The sequence below is a fragment of the Tachysurus fulvidraco genome, chromosome 25 (assembly GCF_022655615.1).
Source record: "Tachysurus fulvidraco isolate hzauxx_2018 chromosome 25, HZAU_PFXX_2.0, whole genome shotgun sequence".
Taxonomy (NCBI): domain Eukaryota; kingdom Metazoa; phylum Chordata; class Actinopteri; order Siluriformes; family Bagridae; genus Tachysurus; species Tachysurus fulvidraco.
The window spans coordinates 9068209-9093587 of record NC_062542.1 but is presented as its reverse complement, the minus strand read 5'-3'; the positions used below and the strand labels follow the sequence as shown (position 1 = coordinate 9093587).

At 36.3% G+C, this 25379-nt stretch overlaps 1 protein-coding gene across 3 annotated transcripts in view; it reads left to right on the top strand.

Annotated features, from left to right (window-relative positions):
• The window catches only part of gli3 (GLI family zinc finger 3), a 112327-nt gene that overhangs the window by 30978 nt on the left and 55970 nt on the right, over positions 1-25379 (top strand). For all 3 annotated transcript variants that reach the window (XM_027176643.2, XM_027176628.2, XM_047808799.1), the window contains exons 3-4: positions 8480-8731; positions 23154-23259. In XM_027176643.2, the coding sequence (XP_027032444.2) occupies positions 8480-8731; positions 23154-23259 (358 nt within the window). The remainder of the gene's footprint in view (positions 1-8479; positions 8732-23153; positions 23260-25379) is intronic.

Here is a 25379-nt window from a genome sequence, read left to right as displayed (position 1 = left end):
GAGCTGCTGAGCAAAAATAACATAAAGGGTCATCTCAGATTTGCCATTAAACACCTTGACAAGACTTTTGGGAAAATACTCTGTGGACTGACAAGACAAAATTTTAACTTTTTGAAAAAGAACATCATACCAACAGTAAAATATGATAGTGGTAGTGTGATGGTCTGTGACTGTTTTGCTGCTTCAGGACCTGGAAGACTTGCTGTTATAAATGGAACCATGACTTCTGCTGTCTACCAAGGAATCCTGAAGGACAATGTGCGGCCAACTGTTCGTGACCTCAAGCTGAAGCAAACTTGGGTTCTGCAGCAGGACAATGATCCAAAACACACCAGCAAGTCCACCTCTGAATGACTGAAGAAAAACAAAATGGAGACTTTGGAGTGGCCTAGTCAACGTCCTTACCTGAATCCTATTGAGATGCTGTGGCAAGACATTAAAAAGGTGGTTCATGCTCAAAAACCCTCCAATGTGGCAGAATTACAACAATTCTGGAAAGATGAGTGGACCAAAATTCCTCCACAGTGCTGTAACAGACTCATTGCAAGTTATCGCAAACGCTTGATTGCAGTTCTTGCTGCTTGCTAAGGGTGGCACAACTAATTATTAGGTTTAGGGGGCAAGCACTTTTCACACAAGGTTATGTAGGTTTGGATTTTGTTTTCCCTTAATAATAAAAACCTTCATTTAAAAACTTCATATTGTTTACTTGTTATATTAGACTAATATTTAAATTAGTTTGATCTGAAATATTAAAGTGTGACAAACAAGCAAAAAAAAATTATAAATCAGGAAGGGGGCAAACACTTTTTCACACCACTGTAAGCGTATAAAACCATGATTAAATAGGCTAATTAACTTAACTTAATTAACTTACTTAACTATGTGCTTCAAAATAGTGTAGTAGAGTCAAACAATGTATAAGATCTGATTGTATAAAAACCCTTTGAAACATAAACCTGTGCAAACCTTGTGATTTCTGCAGCAGATCTACATTTGTGGCTTTTTATAGTTATGTGGTTAACGAAAGGCAACACACCATGAAAGGAAAGATGTTTTATCTTTTTATTTTATTTACTTCACTTGTACATGGCAGCAATTCAATACAAATGTGGTTTAAACTGACAGAATGCAAGGCTTCACAACTATTGAAAAGTATTTATAATGTTTAAAGATTGAAGTGCATAGGTTAAGGAAAGGAGTGAAGCATTTGCTTTCTGAGTGAAGCATTCTCTGGTGTTCTGGAGGGAAAGCATCTAGTACTTGTTACAATTATTAATTAATTGTCTTGAATGATTCTAGAATGATTTCTTTATGAAATCTTTGAATTAGTTCTTATTTCTTTGAATTAATAAAAAAATTTCAACAATCACAATCTATGATATTAGTATATGAAGAGTAAGCAAGGCTAAGAGGCAATTGTGCTATTGTAGTTTGTGTATTGTACAGTACATGTTGTAGCCATTTTTGCAGGGAATACTGTTATTTAAATTACTTTAGACTTGAGGTCTATAGTAAAAACATCTCCATTGTCCTCAATTGTCCTATTTTTGCCTTGTAGTTCTGTTTCAGATAGTTGTGAGTCAGTAAATGTGACGGTATGTGTGTTTTGGATCTGTAGAGAAATTATTACCACTTGTGGCTTATTAGAAGATCAAAACACAAAATAAAAGAAACAATTTATCATTAAATTTTATGAACACAAAATTTAGACTGACATTATTTCAGAAACTGTTGAATTAATTGAAAGTTATATGTGATTATTATTATTATTATTATTATTATTATTATTATTATTATTATTATTATTATAATAACATGATCCTATGCAACACCATTGAAATTTTCAGAAACAACACTAGAGCAGTTAAAGGTTATATATTTTTTCCTTTTGTTGCCTTGAGGTAGGTAGGCAATCTGCAGCAATAAGTTTGGAATTTGGAAATCAAAAATTTACTCAAAAATGCCTGAAATCCATTACATGCATGCATATTTCTCAGCCACTGATAAAGCGCTTAGTTGCAAACAAATGAATAAATCTGTATGGTTTACTGGTATAAAGAGAATGATAGAATATGACAGAATGTGCACAAATGGGTGGGAAGGAGGGAGGAGAGTTATCTTTAGGGTAGAAGAGTAATCTTTCTCCAGCTAATCGGCTGGTCCGTCTTATTCTTCAGATATCAAACGTCTGAGGTTCATTTAGCCTGCTAGCTCTTGATTGCAATTGCCATGTTTATGAAGGAAGCAGTAGAGGCATAAAGGGATTAAGTAAAAGTTTCAGCCTGGGTGGCAGCCATGTACCTTTGAAGTGTTTATTGAGCTACTATTGAACTAGCTAACAGTCTTAAAAGGATACTTCTCAGCGTGTTTGATTGACACATGTTCTTAGAAGTGAATCTTAAAGTGAATCAGAAAACAAAATAATCTGTTTTATTTTACATGGATTTGCAAGACAGAGTTGCAAGGGAGTAGTTCTGATAACAAGCAGAAAAGCATATTCCACATTCCACAAATAATTTTTGGCCAAAAAAATCTCTCCAATATTAAGAATAAAATTCGGCAGCATTTCTGAAATTAATTGATCTGTTTGCAGCTTTGGCTTTCAGTTTCGGATACTTGATTGGTGTCAAGTCTGAAATGCATAAAGCATAAAGCTTTCAACTGTCCTCTGAAAGTACTTAGACTTAGCTAAACTGTTGGATCAAAGGTCACAGATAAGGATGTACCCATATTTGCTGTACATCGCCTTAGGTACCCTAAATACATCTCATTTCTATATCACAGAAAGGTTTCCCCTTATTAAAGAGCCTTATCTGGGTCAGTTCAATGGCTGCTAACAACAATCACATCCCATTATACCGTCTGATCAAGGCCCTTGCAATTCCTCTAACAGGTTCTGATGGCAGTAGAGGTGCGATTCAAGTGACGACAGAGAATGCCAAATTCTGAATAGGCCAAATGCACCATTGTCCACTATCGGAGAGGCACTTTCACACAGGGTTCACACTTACAAAATCATTCGCTCTTGATGGAACATGCCTGAGTTGTTGAGGTTGATCTCAGAGAATGCTGTTCCTCAGTCGCATGGATAGTAGGTGGGGGATGGAGGCAGGATGGCAGAGTCTTGCAGAGCTCTTAAGCCTTTTTTACTGATGCTGATTTGAGGTGAACGGGAAAAGGAGAAAGACGAGTTGCCTGAGCTTTCATATCCCTCAAGCCCCCCACTTCATGTTTCCATTAAAGATTCAGAGTACGGAATCAGAGAAGATCCCTAAGGAGGCCTAGCATGAGAATGATTTACCATTGGTCCTGTTTTCCCAAAAAAGTATTAAGGAGGTGTGTTTTTAAAAAATAATTCAATTAAATATGTACTAGTGGTTACATTCCCATATATAACCATATGTATATGTCCTGATAATTTTTACCTAACACATAACAAACCCTATTTGATGTCATACAATACATTTTTTTGTTAATAAATAACAACAACAACATTGAGCTGGTTTTCTTTCCCACTCTTTGTGATTAAGAAGAGTTTGAAACAGCTGGACATGATTAAAAAGTCTTTCCCTAAGTTTTATTCATTTCAAAATTTAAATCCTTCACTATAAGAACCCTGGAGTAGTCAAAAGTAACAGTCATTTGGAAAACTTTGGAATTTATTTACTGTTCCACAAGACATTCACTAACATTGAAAACATATCTCACCATTTTTAATTGAGTTACTGTTTGCTCAGCCTGATACAAATGAACAACCATAGGGTTTCATGCCTGTATTGTATTAAATGTGTTATGCGTAGGTAAACAAACAATTTTTTTTATTCAGTGTATAATATATTAGGAAGATAGTGACCACCAGTTTTTCTTTTTATTTCCAGCATTTAGCAGATGACCCTGTCCAGAGCAACTTACATTTTTATACAACTGAGGGTTAAGGGTCTTTCTCAGGGGCCCAGCAGTGGCATTCTGGTGGACATGGGATTCAAACTCACAACCTTCTGATTGGTAGACCAACACCTTAACCATTAGGCTAGAACTACTTTTCAACATTGGGGGACAGTGTTGAAATTCCTATTAAAGTAATTGAAATTAAATAGATTTAAATTCTGAGTAATTTTGGTGTATATGATTTTTGTGTATGTGCTTTATACTCTTGTAGTTTATAGTGATAGTCAAAGTGTTGCTTGATTAAATACTGAAAACTTCAGTGGGTCATGCAACAAGACATAATTGGAAAAATTACTGCTTCATTATTTTATTTGACAATCGTGTCAGTCAGCTGTATGGTCTGGTCTTTATCAGCAATCAGGTCTGCGCTGAGCTCAGAGTTTACAATGACCCATTAGTTCCTCAGGAGCTCTCGGCTGCACTATTATTAACTGTTGTAGAAAGGACATTATTTACATTTACACTATTTACTGTAGAGTGTCACCCAAATGAGGATGGGTTCCCTTCTGAGCCTGGTTCCTCTCAATCTTTCTTCCTATTATCATGTCACGGAGTTTTTCCATGCCGCCATCACCTAGGTATATATTATTTTAAATTAAGTCAATCTTTTTTTAAATTAATTTAAAACTTTAATTGTATATATTCACTTATTTATTTTTCTTATTATTTCTTCTTCTTCTTCTTTTTATTATTATTATTATATATTTATTTCTTTTTTTTAATTCTCTCTTCTGTTTCCATACTTCTGTAAAGCTGCTTTGAGACAATGGGAAATTGTTAAAAGCGCTGTAAAAATAAATTGAATTGAATTGAATTGAACTATTTGCTGGGATGTGAAAGGCTTTAAAAATGTACACTGGCAGACTCATGTGTAAACCACATGCTGGATGTATCATTGATAACCTGTATCAGTTCAAAAATATATTGGTTGGGTCTAATGTTGGCAAAGGATAGAAGAGTCTGCATAATCGTAGCAAATCCTCTGCTCTTTTCTGGGGGGTGGGGGTGGGGGGTGGGGGGGGATTAGAAATGCTTTGAGAATGTCCAGTTGGGGGTTATGTGACTATTTCTTCACTTTCTGTGAGGTTCCTTTCTCCCTAAGTGACGTTCTAATGTGATTTTCCCCATTAATGTGTTTTTAAACTGCATGGGATAGGACTTCTGAATGAAAACACAAAACTTTTTGCTAGGAACATGATGCTCATGTACACATAAGCATGGGATGTATATACTGTATGACTTTCAAAGACAAGATATAGAGTGTATCACAATACCATTTTAAAAAGATGTACACGACAAGGCTTTTACTAACAAGGCTGGTGCCTACTTCCATTCATGAACCCTTTTTACTAATTTTAATTTCCTGACTTTTCTGTATTGACGTTAATGAAAGTTGCTTCTTGTTAAGGCTCTTGTGGCATTTAGCAGTTTATGAAGCCTGGGGTTTTAGAATACACACTTCAGTCTCTTAAAAGGAGGATACCTGTGTACTTGTGTTTAACAAGGGGGTTGGCCAGGGCAAAAGACAGAGGTGAATATGAGGAGAGGTTATGATGGGAAAAGAATAGAAGACAGAAGTAATGAGGGTGGATTTGTGAGAGAAAAATAGACAGCATGATAAGAAAAAAATCGAGAAAGAAAGTGAGGGATAGAGAAAGAGAGGTTGGATAGAGAGCTGGTGAAACACTAGAGCCAGAACAGGAGCCTGTGATCACAGCTGCAGAGAGCACAATTACCTCCTTTTCAAATCCTTCAGTGACACTGCGGGAGGAAGGAGGACTTTGAAGCTTGAAAGGCAGGAGCTCGCTTTCAAGCCTCAAATGCAAGCAGGAAAGGCCTCTGAAATTTGTTCAGGCCTCCCTATCCACCATTAGCTTGTTTCTTCCTCTGGCCTCCGGGCATTTAAGCGCTTTTTGAAAAGATGTTAAGAAATTCAATCACCATAGAGAAAAAGAGAGAGAGCTTACTAGTTTTCTTTCTCTATTTCTCTCTGTTTTGTTCTCTATCTTTACTTTCCACCAAGTCCACAGAGAGCAGTCCTGTAGGACTGCAATAAATAGATGGGATACACAAGCAGAGCACAAAGTTAAAGAAATTAAGAAGAATGAAAGAGTGAAAACAGCTCAGTTTATGCTAACGTATATGGAGGGCCCCTTTGTTTATTCTCTGACAGTTCTAATCACAGAATCACAAAACAAACTGCATCAGCCTCAAAGACATTATACTCTACAGGGGAGAAACATGATGTTCAGAGATATACAATAGAGATGAAGACTGTTCAAACTTTGTGGTTATTTTGCTTCAGCAAGTTAGAGAACGCTTAGATGTAGTGTTTGATATGGAACACACAAGATTCTGGTTTCTCATAGAATCAGATTTCTTTCATTGATATTTTTACAGAGCAGGAAAAATGATCTTAGTAGGTGATGTTTATTCAAGTATATATGCATCTGTGTAGAATTTTCTCTTCAAAATGGTATTTCATGCTATATTTAAGAACATATTATGATATAGAATAGACTGATATTTAAGGACAAGATACAGTTCCCAGCAAAAGTACTTTTCCACATTTTGTCACATTACAACCACAAACAAAAATGTATTTTATAGAGTTTTTATGTTATAGACCAACATAAAGTGGCACATAATTGTGAAGTGAAGGGAAAATAATAAAAGGTGTCCATAAATTTTTACAAATAAATATAAAACAAAGTGTGGTGTTTATTTGTATTAAACTCCCTTTACTTTGATACCCCTAACTAAAATCTATTAGAACCAGTTGCCTTTTGGCATCACCTAATTAGCAAATAGAGTTCACATGTATGTAATTTAATCTTAATATAAATACAGCCATTCTATAACACCTATAGCCTACCGCTATTCTATAATGTAGTTTGCACAACATCCCAAACCATGAATATCTCATGGAGCTCCAAAAATTGAAAGAGTGTGGCACAACTGCATAACAATACAAGGTCATCCACCTGAACTGACAGGACGGGCAAGGAGAAAGAGGAAAGAGTATGGCACAACTGCATAACAATACAAGGTCATCCACCTGAACTGACAGGATGGGCATCAATTAGAGAAGCAGCCAAGAGGCCAATGGTAACTCTGTAGGAGCCGCAGAGATACAAAACTTTTGTCTGTGATTCTGTCCACAATACAATTATTAGTCATTCACTCCACAAATAGCTTTAGTGGAAGAGTGGCAAGAAGAAAGCTATTGTTGAAGGAAGTTATGTTTACAATTTGTGACAATTCATGTGGGGGACACAGGAAACATGTGGAAGAAGGTGCTCTAATCAGATGAGACCAAAACTTTGTCCTAAATGCAAAATGCTATGTGTGGCAGAAACCTAACACTGCGCATCACCCTGAACACACCATCCCCACCGCAAAACATGGTATTGGCAGCATCATACTGTGGGGCTGCTTTTCTTGCTTTTTTTTTGACAGGGAAGCTGGTCAGAGTTTATGGAATGATTTTGATCAAAACATATTTGTGTTAGAATGGTCCAGTCAAAGGCCACACCTAAGTCCACTGAGAAGCTGCTCTCCATCCAATCTGACTTGATCGTGAGCTATTTTGGAAAGAAGAATGGGCAAAAATTAAACCAGAATAGCCATTACATAGAACACAAATAGGTTAAATACATGTGTAAAAGTATTTATTTATTTATTTGTTTATTTGTTTGTTTGTCTGGGTTAAAGTTTTAGGGGAAAGTTTTAGGGGAAAGACTACCAATCACTCTCATTCTGCTCACTCACTATTCACAGGCATGAAGTCTGGGCAATGGCACCACAGAATCATAGTAATAACATCTGGATTCTGTGACAGCTTGTACCCCCAGGCTGTCAGACCTTGCAAAAATTTGTACCCTGTCCATTTAGCTACTTCTGCAGGATTTTCACAAAAATAATGTATTTATTTAATTCTCCCTACTCATGAATTGACCCAAGACTACTATTTTAAAGGCAGGCAGTAGGCAGGGTAGAGGAACCAGACAAAAAGACAACAATGAAAAAGGGACAACAATGATTACAATCATGATGACTGTTTTATTTCACAGTTCACAGCAGTTTTATTTGGCTGGTAATAATTAAAACCACAAAGCTCTCTATTAAATACCCATGAAAGCATTCAGCATGACAAGACATATTCCATAGACAAATTGCAATGCAGTTCTATGTGTGTGAAAACATGAAACAATTAAATGCTAGAATTTATTGCATTATATAACCATAAAACAAATATGGTAAAAACATACAGATACAGGCCAAAAGCTTTGGTTAATGTTCGTATTAAACATCAGGATAGGAGAAAAATGTGATCTCTCTAACTTGAACCATTGAATGATTGTTGGCAATAGATGGGCTGGCATGAGAATTTCAGAAACTTAGTCTATCAGACTTTCACACCTAAACTTTTTGTCACTTTTTTTTTCAAGTTCAAATATAGAATGCAAATTCATGTTTGAATTGACATCTCTATTATTCACCCTTTCTCTTTCTCTGCTGGTAATAGAAGATGAGAACTCTAGCTCTCCCTACCATCGGGATAAGTGCAATGTGATTAGCGCTCAATTACCAGTTCGAGGCCAGGGTTCAGTGGCTGCTAAGATGAATGATGAACCATCCACCTCCATAGAAGAGCAACCCTTGCTGGTGAAGAAGGAGTTGCAGACCACCCTGCCCTACTTCCATGAACACACACTTCCTTACCGTGGCACAGTGTTTGCGATGGACCATCGAAACGGCTATCTGGACCCTCACTATAGTAAGTAACTTCCAAGCAGCTATGATAGTAGTGTAGAAGTTACTAAAATAAGCATTACTTTTAATAATGCCAAAACTCAATTTTTGTGATGCAGAGCCATTAGGCCATCCTTAAAAATATTCTTGTTTGCCGTAACCCGGCCGACCCTGTCAATTTAGGACCGACTCAAATTTATTTATTTTTTTGCTTTAAGTCGATCCGACCGACTTGCCGGTTGTAAATTTGCGTTAAGACCGACCAATTTTTTGTTTTTTACTCTTCAAACAACTAATACAAAAGCAATAAAATAATATTAATTATATTTTTGTAAGTATTGTAAATATATAAATTGCCTAGGCCTACATACAAACGAAGGCTACGTTCTTCCTTTTAAATAAAAGCACATGACGTCATCTATGTTTACACTATTTGTTAACGGATGTCACACTATGGCCTGTGCGTTCGCTTCGTCTCATACTCTCATTCACTGTCAGAGTCAACTATTCGCGCTTGCTAATGATGGCTACGGCTGCAGTAAACAAAATGTTTGCGGTCACCGTTCAGTCATATGGGTTCGGGCGCCATAATACATCTAAACAAATCATTAAAACAGCTTGATACCGCTTTAACTTGGCACGAAGTTCTGGAAAAACTGTGCCCAGCATCAAAATAAGGTTTACAATGATGCGCCCGAAGGCACGGGTTGAAGACCCTGTCAGTGACGTCACGATATGCTAATTTGTTTAAAGTCATACCTACGTAATCACCATCACCAAAATTGTACTTTTTTACACTGAAAAAAATATAGACCCTACCCCCCCCCCCTTTTTTTACGGATGGCCCTTGTATACATTAAGCTCTACAAGTCAGTTTATTTAATCTTAATTATTTAAATTTTCATATTTATTTGTATTCATTTTTTCATATTTATTTCTTATTTAGTCATAGTACAGAATGTGAAGGCATTGTTATGACCTTATGTAGGTTTATATGTGGTTTGCTTGACTACTAGCAAAGCAGTGGTGCCATATACAAATATATGGAACAAGAATGAAATACCAGAGATTTTAATTTGTGGTCAACCAATATGTGTTTTACAGCAACTGATACAAGAATTAGAAATACCATTAAAACCACTGACTAGTTGAAGTGATTAACATTGATTATTCCATTAAAATGGCACATGTCAACGGGCAGGTATATTAAGCAGCAAGTGAACAGTTAGTTATCAAAGTTGATGTGTTAGAAGCATGGAATGTGTGAAAGAATTTGCATTTTGACAAGGGACACATTTTGATTGCTACAGGACTGGGTCAGTACATCTAGAAGCTAGACCATCTGGAAATACAGAAGACCTACATATTGCTAAAAAAAATTAAAGTTGGCTAATTATTGTGAACTGGATTATGGAGCAAAGGAAGAAGATGTCTTGGTCTGCTAAATCACATTTTTTAATGTAATATGGATGACCTGGTTCCTATGTATGGGCATGTGAATAAGGCAAGTCAAAGGCAGTATGATACACTGGAAATGTTCTGCTAGTTAACCCTGGGTCCTGGCTTACATACGAATAGTACTTTGACACCTACCACCTAACCTGGCTTCTTTTAGCAGGAGTTTAAGCCATGCAACATTGCAAAATTTCCAGAAGCATAAAGCAGGGATTCATTACACACAATCTACATGAAAAATATTAAACAAATTTCAAACATTGCAAGATGGTCTCCTAAAAAGCAGAAAACATGGCAAAATATTAGTGACCAACTTGATTATGGCAGCCTTTGCGTTGCAAGTATTGCACAAGAATATTGCTATAATAAAGTTATCATAATTGCTATCATAAAGCTATAATATACTGTGAGTCTGCAATATGTGTTATGTATGTAATGTGGAAATACAGTCTGCAAAGCATTTTGAGTTTGTCCCATTTGTTAGATATTTTAGTTTCAAATGAAAATTTCTCACTAAATGTCTGCACAGAGAGAAGAGAGTTTTTATATGATAAGAACTTACTTATCATATAAAAATAAAATTAACTGAATTAAAATAATTTAATGGAAGGATTTTCTCAGAGACGTTTCATTGCATTCGAAGGAAATGGGGTGGGATGTGTGCGTGTGTGTGTGTGTTGGGGGGTGGGGGAATAAGCACTTTTATGAATAAGCCATGCCTGCAATCTTATTGGCAGATACAAGCAGTTACTTCAAAATATCAGCCTAGGTAATTGAGTTGGTCAGTATTATAGAAGTGCAAGTAATGTGTCTCATCTATCATTCTGGACATGAATTTATTCATAGGTCATTATTATTTGAAATTTGATATTCATGAAAATCACATAATTTCAGAAAAAAACATGCCTATCCTACTCATGCACTATAGTGTGTATAAATTTATGATTAAAAAAACTAATGTAAACCTTGATTGATTTAATTTCAAATAATATAAAATCATGGCAAGTTGGGGCACTTGGACTAAATGGTCAAGTTTAAATTACTTGCATATTTTTAGACATACAAATTGGATAAAACTAACAGTTAACTGTTAAAAGAACTGTTATTTCATACTAATTTCAATTAAAGAAATGTTAAACTGAAAAATAGATTTTTTAAACATAAAGGGTGGGAGGCACAGTGGCTTAGTGGTTAGCACTTTCGTCTCACACCATCATGGTTTGGGGTTCGATTCCCGCCTCTGCCTTGTGTGTGTGGAGTTTGCATGTTCTCCCCGTGCCTTGGGGGTTTCCTCCGGGTACTCCGGTTTCCTCCCCCGGTCCAAAGACATGCATGGTAGGTTGACTGGCATCTCTGGTGTGTGAGTGTGTGAGTGAATGAGAGAGTGTGTGTGCCCTGCAATGGGTTGGCACTCCGTCCAGGGTGTATCCTGCCTTGATGCCTGATGACGCCTGAGATAGGCACAGGCTCCCCGTGACCCGAGAAGTTCGGATAAGCGGTAGAAAATTAATGAATGAATGAAAAATAAAGGGTAAATATATATAAAAAATAAATATAAATAAATATATTATTGACTGCAGCTTTTTTATTGCTAGTCATAGGATAGCTGCAAGTATGATGGATTTCCTTTCATAGATTCAAGAGAGATTCCTGTCAGAGATTCAATGATTTGTTTTGTGCAAGACTGTCAGAGTCCCTGGAATAAACTGTTTTTTGCTTTATTTCTTATAGTATTAGGTGTAATAGTGAACTGATGACTAAAGCAATTGCTTATATGCTTCAAAGACATTTCCCCTTGCAAGAAACAAAATCTAAATTTACACACTTTTTGGACCTGATTAATTGCCCATTCTTTGTTGCTTTGTCTCATTTTTTTTGTCTGAACAGAGGCCAGTATGGGGGAATTCTCTATTCTCTAATTCTCTCATTAGAGGCTGAGAGTAAGTATACAATTTCAGCACAAGCTCATCAGTACTCTGATCAAAGACATGCAGGAATGGGAGACAGCAGCCTCTTTTAGTATCTTCCTTTCTTTTTTCCCGTTTCACTTTTGTTTTTTTCACATTTTTTTGTTCTTTTCTTAGATGCTTGTTAGAAAGTATTAGTGCTCAAAAGAAAAGAGATAAAAAGGAAAAAAAAAGCTATGTTTGTGCCTTTTAAGAGGTGTTGTCTGAGCAGCTTTTGCCTGTCAGTACCAACAGAATGGAATTCAATGTAATGGCTTGTTTGTTTGGTTAAACTGGCCTCAGATTGGTCTTGAACAAATAGTAAACTGTGCTTAATGACTCTTTCTTTTGTTCTTTCAAACTTTCAGTCCATCTCCCAGGGCATTAACTTTGTCTCTTGTTAGTCAGTTCATTAGCTCAGTTTTTATGCGCTTCACTAGCACTGATCTTGACTTGTCTGAATGCAGGAAGGTTAAACTACAACTGGAACGATCAGACTTCTTATGATAATAGTGACCAATAGTGGCCTGCCCAACTCAGCAAAGCTGCCACCTTTCATAAGGCCTGGTCTGGAGGTGATTTGAAAGCAGGTTTGTAGGATAACTATGCATGTTGACAAAGAAATCAAGAGTGTAAACTAAAGCACAGGTGAAAAGGCTTAGGAAAGGGAGTGAAAGGCACACTGAGTAAAGGTAGGAGATTTTTAGTTAATTTAACACAAGTTAAGAGGCAAGTAAAGATTTAAAGCTTCTCAAATCTCAGGGGTCAATGCTTCATGGAAAATTCACTTCTTCAAAAATAGAGAATGAGAAGTCAAAGGGGAAACTCTGTCTGATACTGTATAACTAAATGTTTCTCCATGGAGGACTTAAGATCAACTCTGACAGAATAGGTAAGCATGATATCATAAAGAATTCAGCAATTCAGAATTCTTGTCTCAAATTTAACAAGTAACAGCAGCATAAATTAAGTTGTAAATGTGAAATATATGTTGCTATCCCAATCAGTTAATTCACATTACAGTACATGGAATATCATTGTTTCCCCTATTTCCTTCCCCCATTTGTTCCCTCTTTTTTCCTTTATTAACAAATCAGTTGCTTTTACTTTTTTGGTATGGTGTAACTGATTAGAATTAATTAATTAATGTGTTTCTGAGAGTGTGTTACTGTCACTGTATCTTTCTGCCAGATCTTCATAAGCATGTATAACTAAGCACAGACTTCCCTTCCCTAATTTTAATGAATGAAAAATAATACATTATAAACTCATCAGAACTGAGTCTATTTTTCTACAGCAGCAAAATATTTTGTACTGCTTTTCCTCTTTCCAAATTTGTCAGGCTGTAAATGTATTTACACACACCTGGCTACCACAAGACCAACACAACTGCTGTCTGAGACGAAGGCAAAAAAATAACTTGAAAAGAAGAGAGGCCATACTGTTGACACAGAACGCGTCTTGAACAACTTCACTGTTTTTCTCAAACTCACCTTTTACCTCACCCTCACAATGATGTTTGCTCAGTGAATAAGAAAGCATAGCATCCCTCAGGCCAAGCAGTGTATAGGATAAATAGCCCTCCTGTATACATTACTGGAATCTTCTTTTCAGTTTTGTCTCTTTCCAAATGTTATGGAGAAAGAGTTTCCATATCACGGGACAAGATTGAGTTTTAGCTCTGATTACACCAATTACACAGTTTTACCACTGTATTTGATCATATTCTCAACACTAGTGCACTTGGTGGAGTGTCTCTGTTGGACTAGATGAAGATAGCACTGGAAGACTGTAATGAATTCAGACTAATGACTGAACAGAACCATGACATGAAATTGTGGCATGAATAGTAGTTAAATGACTGTACAATTTTAAATTGTAACATTGCAGAATATTTGCTCAATGAAAAGTAAAAATACTATGATTGAAGTGTGCACAAAGGCAAAATTGTGTAAATGTGAAAATACTTATTGATCTAACTGTATATTAATGTGCTCATTTTAATAATGTAAATCGGATTATTGTTTCTTACATGGGAACATGCACGTGGATGTGCCACATAAACAGATTAAAGAACATGCATAATGACTGATATGGTGATAGTATTAGTTTTACTGTTATATTTTGTAAAGCACTTTGTGATTTTATCTGTGAAAGGTGCTATATAAATAAACTTTACTTACTAACTTACTTACTTACTTACTTACTAGTGTTAAGTGATATGGACAATGTCAGCACATTAAGTACAGACTTTGCACTTTCCTGGATCTTGGTAACATAAAGAGATGCAGGTCTTATTAAGTTCAAGAAAGATAAAAAATGCTTTCACCATGAAAGAAAATCATAGTGGCTCTAAGGCATTTTAAGCTGTAGTCTATGCTTACTGTCTACCTTTTTATATATCTGTAACATGCAGAAATGGGCTTGTCTCAAACCACTGAGGTAATTGAGATGAGTTACTCATATTATGGGATCTATATTTTACATTTCTGCCATTTAGCAGACACCCTTAAATTTTTATTTTGATTTATAAAACTGAGCAATTGAGAGTTAAGGGTCTTGCTAAGGGGGCTCAGGCATTTGAACTCATGACCTTCTGATCAGTAGTAAAACACCTTAACCACTAGACTTTTCTATCCCTTGTAGTCATGTGATTCTTAAAAAAAGACATTAGTATTGCATCTTCCTGCAAAAATCTGCATCTTGTTCTACTGCCATGATGACAGTCAGAATGCAAAGGCAAGCAAAAAACACTAGACTTTTTAAATATGCTTAATATTCCTAGATCTTCACATCTTTTAAAGAATAAAGTAATTTTAAATAATTTAAAAGCTTCAATATATAAAAGACAGTGGCAAAAGTCCACAGCTCAAAGGTGGCTAGGCAGTGGAAAAAACATTAAATTACTGGTTATGCTCTTCCATGTGACTTCTTAACACTTGTTAATAATGACAATTGGCAGGCAGAGAGCATGTTATTCATTTCTGTGTGTTTGTTTCCATGAATCAAGCATAACGGCTCTGCTGGTAATCCATATCCTTGTCCTTGCAATCCCCACTCAGAGCTTTGCTGAAGTCAGGTGCATTCCTGGTGGTAGGGGACATGAGAGAAGACAGTAATTATAATGTTTTCCATTTTTTATGGGTCTAGGCTCGATAATAAGAGGTATATCCCTACCCCATGTACTTAGCACAGGAGAAAAGGCCGCATGAGACTCTCAGTGAGAAAGAAAGTCAGAAAAAGAGGCAGGGAGGATTGGGGGTGTAACAAAGCAGAAAAAGAAGAGAGACATAAAAGAGTAGGAGCTGAAGGAGGTCAGGCCCATCACATGCTTAGTGCTGCCTTCAAAGATGGCTGGGACAGGTGGCAGCTCCAGACAATCTCACTTCGCAGAGCAGCATCCTCTCAGGAGGAGATAAGGGATCCCTTCGTCCACCCCCTTCCCCCAGCCATGCTGTGTCTCCTCTGTCTCTCCTGCTCAGTGCTGTGCTGTACTGACTCCTTTGAAGTGTGTGGAGTGAAAGCTTGGCTGGGTTTGAGACTCAGGCAAGAGTTCGACGTTCTGTGCTCTCTGAGGTACCTGCACTCTCTGCGCTCATTATGGCAGTAGGACTGGATTAATCAGCTTTAAGCTTTGCACACACTCACACACACACACACACACACACACACACACACACACACACACACACACACACACACACACATATGTATACACACTTCCTGAACACACATTAACTCATAATCCACGAACACACACCTGTCTGAGCAAATCACACTTGGGTAGCAGAGAAAAAGAGAGAAAAATTGGCGTGACAGTACTTTTTCTCTGTTGTGGGCCTCAGATGGAAGTTTTTGCTGTCTGTTGCTGCTATATTCACTCTTCCATTCGTAATTGGTTTAGCTCTTGCTTCTCTCCCATGATTTCTTTGCCCTCTAGAAACCTTTATAGAAGGTATGTATACTGTATGGCACCCCAGCTAAATCTACTTGTAAGAGTGTCAGAGATTGTTTAAGATCTAAGTCTTAGTCTTAGAATCTAAGTCTAAGTCTTAGATTCTAAGACATCCGTAACCTCACAATCACTGACCTGCTCACACTTCACAACATTAAAAACAGTCAGTCTCAGAAATTAGCAACTTATATTGGCTAATGGCTATAGTTGCTAATCTTGTTTATTGGACAGTCCAGTCCATTTTTTCTGCCTGGATGCATGTTTTTTCGTATAGTGAATGATAGACCTCTCAAAGGAACAAAGCTATGTAACCAGTAATCAGTTATTGGAACGTAACTAACATCACAAACTTAAACATATAGGAATTTATTTATATATATCAGCTTATGCATTATTGTATGAAATTCTTGTATGACTTCATTTTACAAAAGTATTTTAAGTCTTATGATGTTTATGCTTATGAGGAGAGACTGACAATTAAGCAAGAGGATAAACTGACAACCAAGATTCCAAAATATGGGAGCAAAGAAGGTCCTTATAGCTGTCTTGGGGTAGTAAAACAAATTTGGCTGTTATTATTTTAATTGTAGATTATTGATATTGTGTAGCATCTGCCATGCATATCCTTGTGAATATGAGCTGTCACTGTTACTACAGAACTAGAACTAATGAATATGTTCATGCTAAATTTCATATATAAATCTGCAAAAGCACCCCGACCTCAACCATGCTTGACAGGTGGCATTAAGGGCTTCTCCAGCATATTTTTTATATGCTCCGGTCTCACAATTTTGTCGCTATGTTTCTCATTTGTATTTCAAATTGCACACTGATGTCTGCTTGCACTGGGGCCTCCCACTTTCCTTTCTAGCTAGTTTGTGCTGTTCCTTGTAGAGAGTAGTACATACCATTGTATGAAATATTCAGTTTGTTGGCAATTTGTTCTTTGGAATAGCATTCCTTAATTAGAACAAGAATTGGCCAAGTTTATTGCTTCTTTAATCAGCACAACAATTTTCAGCTGTGCTAACATAATTGCAAAAGGGTTTTCTAATGACAAATTAGCCTTCTAACATGATAAACCTTGATTAGCTAATAATTGGAATCAGAATCAGAATCAGAATCCCCAGGTGAAAATTGGGTTCATTACCACAGCTTCAAGTCACCAAAATAAGAATACTTACATACACTAAGATAATGTATACAAAAAATATAGGAATAAAACAAGGATTTAAATAACTATACAGGTAAAAGTATATTATTGCACAGTGAGATATGTTGTACAGAGCAACTATAAAGTCAAATGGACACAGGTAGAAAGGATTTTCTGGTTGAATGCGTCTGCAACAGAACACAGTCCTGTATCTGTCCAGGACATCATGGACAGGTGGAAGATGTAGTCTGAAATGGCCATTAGTTTAGCCATCCTTCTTTCTGACACTACAGTCATAGACAGAGAAGTTTGTTCAATCTGTTGGCATCAGTTATCTTCAGTCTACTGTCCCAGCATGCAACAGCAAAAAAAGATTGGAAAAAAAAAAAGCAAGAAGGCTACAACAGACTTGTAGAACATCTTCAGCATCGTCCTGTCCTCCTCAGAAAGTAAAGGCAGCTCTGGCCATTCTAGTAGATGGCTTCAGAGCTTTTAGTACAATCAAGTCTATTATAATGTGAACTTCTAGGTATATGTAATCCACCACCATTTCCACAGTGACCCCATGTGATGGAAACAGTGGTCATAGGTGCCTTAGTCCTCCTCAGTTCGACACTAGTTCCTTTGTTGTCACATTGAGCTGTAGATGGTTCACACAAAGTTATCCACTGTTGTCCTGTACTCAGTCTCCTTACAACCGCTGACGCTCCAATAATAATAATCTTAATTAATAATAAGAGAACAGGATGGTTGGTGAAAATAACCCTCTTTCAACCTATTTAGATATTGCATTAACAATCACAAATTTCTGTTATATTATTTGGAAAATAGTGTGTGCCTTTCTTTCAAAATTAAGTAGCCCAAAAGTTTTGATTGGGATAGACGCAGGCAGTATATAACACCTCAACCAATCGTATGTCAGCTCTGCAATACACAAAACAATAGTTTTCTCATGCACTGCATGTGAACAAGTGAGAGACCACTCCTATTAGAATAGAAATGTTTCATCATAGGATACAATATGGCAGTCAGAATAACACTGTATTGATTTGCATTCACTTTCCATTTCTGTGAACAAGTAAACATAACTGATGCCTGCATCTCCACACCTTTGTTTTTATCCTTACTTCTGTCTGTACATTCATCTGCAGGAATAATTTCAAAAGAGTAGCCAAGAACCTTTTGTGTTAAAGCCCTACACTAAACTTCAGTTCATTGTTTTTCAATTCAATTTATTTGTATAGCGATTTTAACAATTCACATTGTCTCAAAGCAGCTTTACAGAAGTATAGAAAGAGAAAGAGAATAAAGTTACTATATATCTTAAACATCTGTCCCTATCCCTAATAACCAAGCCAGCAGCAACAATGACAATCTCACTGAGATGAAAGAGTAAGAAAATGCTTATTAAATGCAATTTGTGACAATGATTTTTTGATAATGTCTCTTTTCCATCATGTATTTGCATTTTATTCTTCAAGATTATTGTTAGAGGACCAATTTATGTTCACTGTGAAGTGAATTAAAATTATGGTGAAAATATTAGCAAGTCTTTACGTCCCCCCTAAAAACACTTCTGGGGCAGAAATTGAAAGACTGCATGGTGATAGTTAGAAATACAGATTTTTTCTGTCTTTTTTTTTTGTGTACAGATATTTCTGACACATGATGGAAAAGAGACATTATCAACAAATCATTGTCACAAATTGCTTTTGTACATTCAACATGATTTGATCGCATATTTGTGTTGAATAAAATTGAAGACAAGCTCACCTAAGCTGAGAATCCAGACCACAATGCCAGTGTATTGCAACAGACACATGTTGCACTATTCTACATGACTGACAACATAGTAATTTTTTTCAACTGTTTAAAATCTGTATATTTTAAATGGAATGCATTTCTAGCCACCATTAGTTATCAATTTCTACCACCAAATTTAATTTTAGTAAATCCTGATACGTTATCAGTTCATCATGATTGCCAGTAACAAATTCAAAAAATGTAAAAAAAATGTTCATAGAAAATCATTTTACTTGATGTAAAATAGGTAAAAGTGGTAAACTGAGAGTTAACGAGAGATAAAATGAACGTGAGAGGCAAGAGCAAGAGTTAGAGTGAGACAAATGGCTTGGGTTAGGTAAAGGTCTTAATTTGCCCTGAGGTGTTGACCCCTGTCTGCTTTGGTGACCTGGCTATAATTAAACTGATTGCTTTGATACTGACTCACCTCCTATGTGCCCCTAACCCCCCTCTCTTGTGATCTCAATCAATATATCAAGTTTCATTTATTTTCAGAGCAATTTATTTTCAGAGCTTTTTTCAGATTTACTTTTCAGGTTATACACAGGTATAGTTTACATTTATATTATATTTATATCATTTATATTAATATAAGTAAATTGATTGTATTGATGTTATGATTGATATTACATAAACACATACTGCAACCCAGAATAAAAGAGTAGAAACCTATTCAAATTTCAGGTACAATTTATGGACTAATTATAGAATAGCATAAATAATTTGTTTCGTTTCTCTGTAATTAAGCAAAACACTCACAATTGAGCAATTAGTGTTTACATGCAGGAACAGCTGGAGCCTTGATTTTGAGCAAACACTGTTTCAACATTGTCTTTTGCTGTTATTTAGCTCCTTGACTCCTCACTCATCAGACTCCAATTCTTCAATAGTGAGATCATAAACAAGGAGATTAGTGGTATAATATAATCTGGCAGTGTGCAAACACATACACACACATTTCTTTTGAATCATGTTTTCATGTTTATAACTCACATGATTAGTTACTCCTGTTACGTCCCCTTTCTGTGCTGAATTAAAATGCCTTTATTTTTACTTTACTTTTTCTGACTGCTATACTAGAAAATTAATGCAGATCATCTAATTTTAGGCTTCAGTAGTACTGATGCTATGAACACATAACTGTTGCTGTTTCTTTAAACCAGTGTAAAAAGAAAATGTTTTCTGTTCTACCAACTGCTGAAACTTGCATTGTTTTTCTATTTCTCAATTACATTCTGATTTATTGGTGAGAGTACATTTAATTGTGGGATCCCAAAAGAGCATCATTAATGAAACTTTATAATAGAGACCTTCATGTTTCAGGGCATGATGTTATTACCTGCTTGGGGCTGTAGCTCCCACTTAATAATTATGATCATACCCTGCCTTTCTTTTCTCCAAAATAAACCCAGTTTGTGTTATTAGAAAGTAATAGTCTGGCCAAAGTTTGCCTTTAATTACCCCATCATTAAAACTAATTTATAAACCCATCTTAATGAGCAGCATTTAAAATAATGACATTGAATTATTAGAGCTGCTTAGTTTTGAAACATGTAAGAGAGAGAGAGTTAAAAAAGTGCAAAACTGTTAAAAATAGATATGAACATGATTAAAAGCTTTGATAAAAAGCTATGTCTAAAAGCTTTATCAACTTTGGAAATCTCACATCTGTGCTTGCTGGGTGTTTTGATTTGGTATTATTGGAGAATTGTCTGAAATTGTCTATAATGTTTGGGTGCAAAGTGTTCTCAGAGGTTTATCATTGCCTACCATTATAAGGAAGGATGACAATGCTTTGTTTCTGAACAGATGCTTTGTTAGTCCATACAGATACAATAAAAAACTGTGAAATTCCACACAGACAGCAACCAGAGCTCAGGTTTAAACCATGCAACCCTGCAAGGCATCAGTGCTACCTACAGCACCACTATGCTGTCCAGTACATTTATTGCTCTTATATCTTTCCCATAACACTCAATGGATATGAGACATTTTGTTTTGCCTGGGGAGGAAACTGCATAGCATAGTTTTAACTGACATCTGTGCTAAATTTCTCCCATACCTCTTACATCTCTTTGTCACTTCTCTAAGCACACACAAATAAAACAGCAAGCCTCAGACAATGGACAATTTACTCCTTTAGTGAGTAGAGCTTAAGCATATCAACCCCTCTGGAGGATCTTAGATGGATGGCTGGATCAAACCCTTTTTTCTTTTTTCTTTTGTCACCTTATTTTCTTATTTTCATTTCACCCTTTTTCAGTTGCAGACTGATGGAGCATATCCCTAGTGGCATTAGCTATCTAGCTCACTAATAGATCAAGTGTATGTGTGCAAGAGGAGAAACTGATACGCATACATAATATAGAATTTACATGTGCATATCACAGAGATATACAGTATATATGATAGCTAAGAAAGAGAAGAATAAAGATGTTGGCAAATAATGTAAAACCTAAGCAAGAAATGGGGATTATATAATGCATGAGTAAAAGAAAGGAGAAGTAGAGAAGTGCCTTGGAAGAAAGTGCTTTTAAATTAACTGATGATTAGGAAAACAAAAAAAAATTATATATGTGTGTGAGTGAGTGAGTGAGTGAGTGAGTGAGTGAGTGAGTGAGTGAGTGAGTGAGTGAGTGAGTGAGTGAGTGAGTGAGTGAGTGAGTGAGTGAGTGAGTGAGTGAGTGAGTGAGTGAGAGAGAGAGAGAGAGAGAGAGAGAGAGAGAGAGAGAGAGATTATGACTGGTGTTGTTTATTGTAAGTGTTTGTTGCCTTTTTGGACTCCTTTATCATTTGTAATGTTGCTCCCATTTAAAACAGTTCGGCTCAAGCCCAGCCATTTTTAGGGTCATAATTGAGGACAATGTTCCGTCCAGAGACAAGCTGTTTCGTGTTGATGTTTTGTTCAAACCGACCATCAAAAATACCTTCTCTAATGAATATGTTTTTCTTTTCATTGGTTGTTGCATTAAATCTTACCCATATACAATATACAATGCTATTTTCTGATTGGCTATTGTGTAACCTCTTTTTTAGAATGGCTGATACTGTAAGTGTCAGGCTCGACTAAGAGCTCCAGGGGATTCCTGCCTGGTTCCATAGAGACAGCGGTGCAGACTGATACATTTTGGATGCTGTGGCATATTAAATATATGATAAATAGTACGTTTTTCTGCGTGAGAAATACAATGTGTGGCCGGAGAGCGTGAGAAAAGACCCAAATGCGTGACTGTCACTCTCAATGCATGACACTTGACAGCCCTGTATACCGTATATACACACAGGTAGTCTTTAAACTGAGAAAAGACATACCAAAAAAATGCACAAAAGCCATTGGTTTCAGCCTCTACATACCAAAAAACTCAAAGACAAGAACTCATGAACATGATTTTGATCTTGTTGTGTTTTAGTGTCTCAAGGCCCATCTCTGGAAATAAGCACTCCAATCCTGCAGTTTCAGCAATGCAGCAACTGACTGAATGTCACATGAAATAAAAACAGAAGTGGCCCTAATGAGGGATGAGGAATGAGGGAAAGCATTTCTTAATAATTTAGAGGAGACCATGAGGAAACATATTGCTGATTCTTGCGGTGACTGTATAACAGGGTTTAATACATGGAAAAGACATATACTGTACACAGCAAAGTAGAGAAACAAATGTACAAAAACATTTGGCTGCTATATACTATTTTGTAGTTCAAACATAATCATCCCAAGTTGTTACTTGAATAAACTTAAAATATACTTTATTATAAACAAACAAACAAACAAACAAACAAACAAACAAATAAATAAAAGGTAATATCCATTCTGCAGACAACATAGAATTCCAGTGTGTGGCATGAAAGGTTTAAAGCTATTTGAAGTCATGTTCATTATTTTATTTTAACCACAATATAATGCCGGTAAACAGCTTAAATGCAATAACAATTACAATGTCCAAATATGCTTCCATTCCAGTCTATAACTGTGTGTTCCCAAAGATACTAATTCAGTCAAAGTTTCACAGAATTTGTTTGAACATGGCTGAAATTTGCATATTGCCATGTTTAATGTTATGTGTTTGTGAATATGAATTTATTAAACAATAAGATTTGCTTGAAAATAGACTCTGATACATGTTTAATTCTTCAGCACCAGCTAGATTCTTCCCTGGATTCCACACTCCTGTGCCAGTGGACGAAAGACACACAGAGGGACGATACATCTATGATCCCTCTCCTTTGCCACCGATCCATGTGTGAGTAACAATAAGACACACAGATACAGACTAGATGTATCAGAGCCTTTATGACACCACTATTCTCTATGTTCTCTATGCAAATGGGTTCTGCTACAGTATGTCTTCCACAGCTATACCAGCATTTTGCCAGTTTATTCAGTCACTACAAGCTGAGTGCCAGCATTTGCATTTAATGCCTTTTAATCACCTGACATTTTGAACACTTTGAAAACATTGCCAACAGCATTTTTCAGCCTTCACTGAACCATATTTAACCACGTCATTTTCCTTGCACAGAAGTCTGTTTTTGTGTGCTGTTTCAGCATCCCCTACATGTAGTGATAATTTGCATGTGATGGTACTTTTTGTCCACACTGAGTGACAAAAATTAACTATGGCTTGCCTTTACTAAATGTCATAAATGCTGGAAGATTTTTAAGAAAATATATAATGCAGCAACTTATAATCAAAAATGAAAAGGCTCCTGGAGGGAGCTTTGCACTGGAGGTCATGCTATCAGCTCCTGGATGGAGATATGCTCTGGCCTCTTCATGGACATCAATGACATCTGTGGTTCAGGATAGGAGGCTACCATACATAAATCATACATAAAACACAAAGAAAAAGGCAAGTCAAGACATAAACCAAAACCAAAATACACATACATGGTAACATAACCAAAGCAAGCACAAGAAAACATGGAACAAAGCTTTTCATAAGCGCTGTAGACTTGCAGCGTGCTACATGTACTGAGCAGCTCACCACGTAACACTCGACACTCGAGAAAATTCCTGAAAAGAAGCCAGAAACCTTGAACCTTAAAAATCTATAATGTATAACACTATGCAATGTATAACAAATTTCTAATTTGGTTTATTTTTACTTTTTGGTTTATATAAAGTAGTCATTATTTTTTTTAGCCTTTTGCACCACAAATCAGATATTTTGCAAATGGAACCTTATCCTATGTAAGGAAAAAACACGATAAGGGATGCTGTTATAGGAAATAAAAACTAATCAGCTGTTGGGTGGAGTGATGCAACCAGACACAAAACACTAATACTATTACCAAAAAATTGATTTTCCTTTACCTTTTTACTTTTGCTCTACAACAATTTCCCAACTACAGCATTTTCATGACCAATGACCAATGACCAATCAGAATCAGTATACAAACACCTCATGACCAATCAGAATCAGTATACAGAAGTGCTATTGTATAGAATAAAAATAAATAGTTAATGAGAGAGATGTTTTTTCAAGCTTCATGTTCTGGGACTTCTAGCATCCTAAAAGCAGTGTTCTTTGCAGTTTTGTTATCAAAGGAATATGACATAAACAGCAAACTGCTGAACATAGTGACTGCCATTTTGCAAACCTTTGTGCACAAATGTGACATATGGAATTGCATATTTGTCCAACTCTTCCACAGTTTGGAAGAAATTATTTTATGTGGACTCAAACGTTGAGACCAAAACTATATTTGAATACAAGTATTTGGTCAGATTGCGAAAAATAGGCCCTGGTGCTTTAATGAACTATATACATTTTTGTTTTATTGGTTTAGTGTTTGCTTGGATTTGTGATTTTACTGTGCATCTGTGTATTTTCCCTCTGCTCAGTTCAACAGAGAGAACTGATCATCAAACTGTGGTCTACAAATTGGTTGAGGCAGCTACTTGGTCCATGTTATCCATGTTTACTGTCTCTATTCTCTCTCCCATACAGAGTCCAGAGTCATATCTCTCATGTGCAGTAATGCTGTTAACAGTAATGAATTTTTATGTCATCTTCACACTCTCACCCCATGGGCTAAATAGCAGTTTGAACAGAGACACAGAGAAAAAGAGCAAGCAAGAGAAAGAAAGGCAATAGGAACATGATTGATGTCCTGTTTCAGCATGAACAAAATGGCAAATATAATTTAGCATTTAGCTTGTGTGGAGATAATGGGTCAACATGCAGCTCAAACAAGACTCAGACAATCAATTTGCCATGCTTTATCAAGCAGTATGGAGAGAGTCACAGTAGAGGTTAGAGAGAAGGAAAGGGAGAAAGAGAGAGAGAGAGAGAGAGAGAGAGAGAGAGAGAGAGAGAGAGAGAGAGAGAGCACAGGAGATGGAATGGGTGAATTAAAT